This window comes from Antrostomus carolinensis, unplaced genomic scaffold (assembly GCF_000700745.2).
Source record: "Antrostomus carolinensis isolate BGI_N321 unplaced genomic scaffold, ASM70074v2 scaffold26842, whole genome shotgun sequence".
Taxonomy (NCBI): Eukaryota; Metazoa; Chordata; class Aves; order Caprimulgiformes; family Caprimulgidae; genus Antrostomus; species Antrostomus carolinensis.
In genome coordinates this window covers 411-4,727 of record NW_010297990.1, presented here as the reverse complement: position 1 = coordinate 4,727, position 4,317 = coordinate 411, and the positions used below count along the sequence as shown (strand labels likewise).

At 39.7% G+C, this 4,317-nt stretch overlaps 1 protein-coding gene across 1 annotated transcript in view; it reads left to right on the top strand.

Moving 5' to 3' along the window:
- The first annotated feature begins 47 nt into the window (after window positions 1–47).
- HOXC10 (homeobox C10) overlaps window positions 48–4,317 on the top strand; it is a 4,666-nt gene continuing 396 nt past the window's right edge. Inside the window, exon 1 of the mRNA XM_010162309.1 lies at window positions 48–882. Coding sequence (XP_010160611.1) covers window positions 81–882 — 802 coding nt within the window. The 5' untranslated portion in view covers window positions 48–80. The remainder of the gene's footprint in view (window positions 883–4,317) is intronic.

The following is a 4,317-nucleotide window of genomic DNA, read 5'->3' as shown; positions in this document are numbered from 1 at the left end:
TTTTTTTTTTTTTTTTCCCCCCTAAAAAAAAGATGTCAGCCCCTGGCTGGAGTATTCCTCCTTAAAAACCCACTCTGAAAATGTCATGTCCCAACAATGTGACTTCTAACTCCTTTTTGATGGACTCGTTGGCCGGTACCTGTAGAGGGGAGAATTATTCTTCCAACCAAGGGATGTACATGCAGCCTGGGAGCGATTTCAGCTGCGGAGTCATGAGGAACTGTGGAATTATCCCATCTCTTTCCAAAAGGGACGAGGTGAATAACGCTACCTTGTCTCTCACCACCTATCCATCTTACCTTTCTCAGCTAGACACTTGGTGTGACCCCAAAAATACGTACAGGATCGAGCAACCTGTTGCAAGACAGCTCCCATCCTGCTCCTTCCCCACCAATGTCAAGGAAGAAAATGTTTGCTGTATGTATAACGCTGAGAAAAGAGCAAAAAATGCCACAGAGACAGCCCTCTACCCCAACCAAATGCCTGAGTCTTGCCTAAATGACCATGAAGTCCCCGTTCCTAGCTACTACCGAGCCAGCCAAGGTTACCCCTCCATGGAGAAGACGTCAAACTGCAACAATCCCAATGAGTTTGAGGCAAGTTTTGAATCCAGGGCGAGCCTGAACCCAAGGAATGAGCATCTGGAACCAGCACCACCACCACCTCCTCCACCTCCTCCTCCTCCTCCGCCTCCCCCGGTGGCTAAAGTGAATTTCCCCGAAAACACAAAAACAGATAATCCTCAGAACACAGCCACCAACGAAATTAAAACAGAAAAAAACACCCCAGCACCACCTAAAATCAGCCCTTCGGAAGCAGAGAAAGAGCTGAATAAAAACACTGACACCACCAGCACTGACAACTCTGACAGTGAAGCGAAAGGTAAGGGAATCATTCATTACCGGCAGCCTAATTTCAGCAATTAGTAATCAACCATAGCTAAGAATAATATGCGAATGTGCAGTGCTGTGCTCTCTGCCCTGCCAACTTCTCCTCCAGAAACTGGCACAATAATGTTCTGTATTGTTGCTGTCTTTGGGGGAAAAAATGTATATTCTTCCTTAAAAATGTTGGGGTTTTTATTTAAAAAAAAAAAAATATATATATATAATAGAGCTGAGGAAAAGCAGCAGAGAGCTATTTGAGAACTTGTCCTCTCGCTTTTTATATGGAAAATAATTGCTGTGCATGTGCTTGTATAAAAAAAATTGTGATCCTTGCAATCAACGCTGCAGAATGTAATAAGATGAAGTGGTTTTGCTCTGAAATCGCAGAGATTTGGGGTTGGTTAATTTGGGGAGAGGGGGAGGATTGTTTTGGGAGGGTTTTGTGGGGGGTTGTTTTTTTTAAGGTAAATGAACCCTGATTTTTCTTTCCCTTCGCATCGCTTTCTATGCCAACTCTTTATTCCCGTGTGCTAAGCGAAATGATCTTCTTTGGCTTTGCTCGGTGTGAAAATGGGGTGGAAAAATGGAAAATGAGTGGTGTTTAATTCGCAGTTACAGAGATCTCAGGCTGGAGTTACTGTGGCTCATTTCAGGGCTTGGAGCGGCTGAGGAAGGAAAAAGCTGCTTTTTATTTTTTTTTAACTGGCGAATTGAGGTCTTGTTTGCGAAGGGCAAAAAAAAAAAAATGTTTCTGTGTGTTGAGCAGATGTTTTAAGTTTGGGATTGTCTGAAAAGAGGCTTTCATGGAGCGCGTTTTATTTTCACTGTAGGGATTGCATATGGCTGGGAATCTGGAGTCTGGGTGGATTTTGGGGTTTGTTCCTCTCATTTGGAGGATGGTGGATTTAGAAGCTTCACATTCAGGTCAAGAAATAGGGATGATGTGAAAAGTTGGATGGAATTGCCTTCAAAAAGTTGGTAGAAAAGGCTGTTGAGAGGAAAATAGCCGCCGTGGGTCAGGATTGGTGCTGTGGTGAAGGTTCAAGCAGCAGCAGGATGTTGGGGTCTGGGGGTGCACGTAGGGTTACACGCATGTGAGGCACGCGTGGACCCCCATGTACCCACCCCTCGGGTCTGTGGCACCAGCAAAACCTATCTTCTGGCGTTCTCCCCCAAAATTGGCCTTTTTATAAGCAAAACCCAGAAATACTTCTTTTTTATTCTTATTTTTTCTCTTCCTCCCCCCCTTTATTTCCCCTTTTTCCTTTTTTTTTTTAACCATTCCACATCCAAAAAGAAATGATATTTCCTGACATTTGCGTTACAATTACACACAGGAAAAAAAAAAAATACAATAAAAGCAAAGTCAAGGTTATCAAAACCCCTACAAACTTCTCTGCACAAAGCACCTTCGACGTCCACGCCAAGAAGAGGTTTTGGTGGGAATGAACCCAAAAGAAAGATTATCTTGGGGTTGGATTTGTAATTGGGGCGGAAATAAAGAAGGAAATAAATATAAATAAAGGTTTTTTGTGGCTTCAGATGTTAAATTTGAAATGGGTGGTGGAGAAAGACGCTTTCCCATTCCTTTTCTTTTGTTTTTTCTTTTTTCTTTTTTTTTTTTTTTTTTTTTGGTGGTAAAAAGGCGTTTCGTGGCGTTTTTGGTGTTTTCAAATGGTCAGACCCAATTTTGGGAGTGGATTTTATTTGTTTCTGTTGCTTCCTTTAAAAAAATCTTCCATGGCTTCACTTTTCGTTTATGTTAAAGCTGAATTTTTAGGCGTGCCGAAGGTAAGAGACTTTTCTCCTGTCATTGAAACATATATATTTTTTTGGAGGGGGTGACAATATCTCCAGGGTTTGGTGGCATTAAAGATTTTCTGCAAATGCGAAGGTGGGTCCATGTCACACCAGCAAATTTCCAAGGTGACTTTGGCTAAATCCATTTTTTTTTAATTCGCATTTCAAGCCTGCAATGCCAAGGAATTGTTACAATCGCAAAATCCCCTTTAGTTTGGGGTTTTTTTAAATTTATTTAAAAAAAATATATCTATTTTAGGTGGAATTCTTGCCCAGCTGCTGCTGCCAGGGGTTTTGGGGTTGGTTTTTTCTTTTTTTCTTTCTCTTTTTTTTTTTTTCCCCTCATGACCAAATTCAAAGCTCAAGTATTTGCTGTGTTTATTTATGTACGTGTGAAATACGTTTGCCTTTGCGGAGTGTCTGTGTGCGTATCTATACGAGTGTGTAGAGTAAGGAGAGTGTATATGGGATTCCAATGACCTCCGGATTTACCTACAAGTGCCCGCACAGCTCATAAAAGGCAAAATAATCTATTTCATATCAAATACACTTGATGGAAAAACTGCTCCAGAGATCTCCAGGATGAGCGAAAATAGATTTATTTTCCTCCAAATAATACATTTTTAGGCAAATGTTGAAGCTTCTGCAGTTAGTTTTGAAGCTTAGATAAATTCTTATAATTTTGGGGGTGATAAAAGGTGATTTGAGGGAATCTCGAGAGCTCCGGGGGGCTCCCAATGTCACCTTGCTGCTTTCCGGGTTATTTTTAATTAGTGTTATTTTCAACCCCTCCACCTCTTTTAGTGAAGCCAGATTAAATTGATACCCTGATATCCTCCAGTCCCCGCGGTGGGGGAGCGCGGAGCGGCGCGGTTTCTCCGCGGGTGAGAGGTGGAGGTGAGCTTTGCTACCACCAAGTTACTCCCAGTTACTGAATGATTTAAACCACTCTCTTATCCCCTCCAAACCTGCTCTTTCCTCCCTAAAACTCGCAGGAAAGCAAGTCAGCCCGGCTCAATTTTTTAATTTATTTTTTTTCTCAGAGGCGAGCTGCCTTCTCATTTAAAAATTAAAAAAAAATAGAAAAAAATCTAGAGGTGAGCTTTGCTACCACCAAGTTACTCCCAGTTACTGAATGATTTAAACCACTCTCTTATCCCCTCCAAACCTGCTCTTTCCTCCCTAAAACTCGCAGGAAAGCAAGTCAGCCCGGCTCAATTTTTTAATTTATTTTTTTTCTCAGAGGCGAGCTGCCTTCTCATTTAAAAATTAAAAAAAAATAGAAAAAAATCTAAAATAATAGAATCATAAAATGGTTTGGGTTGGAAGAGACCTTAAAGATCGTGTAGTCCCAAGCCCACGGCCATGATGCAGGGATAATATATTTATTTATTTATTTTTAATATTTTTTTTTTAAAAAAAAGAAATAAAGAAAGGAAGGGAAAATTAAATAAAAATAATTTAATAAATAAATTAAATCATCTTAAAAGAAATTAAAAATCCACGTGTAAGTAGATTAAAAATAGATTTTAAAAATAAAAAAGAAAATTAAAAAAAAAGAAAAAGAAAATGAGAAGAAATAAATAATAAAATAGAAAATAATAATAAAAAATATTTCAAAATTTATATA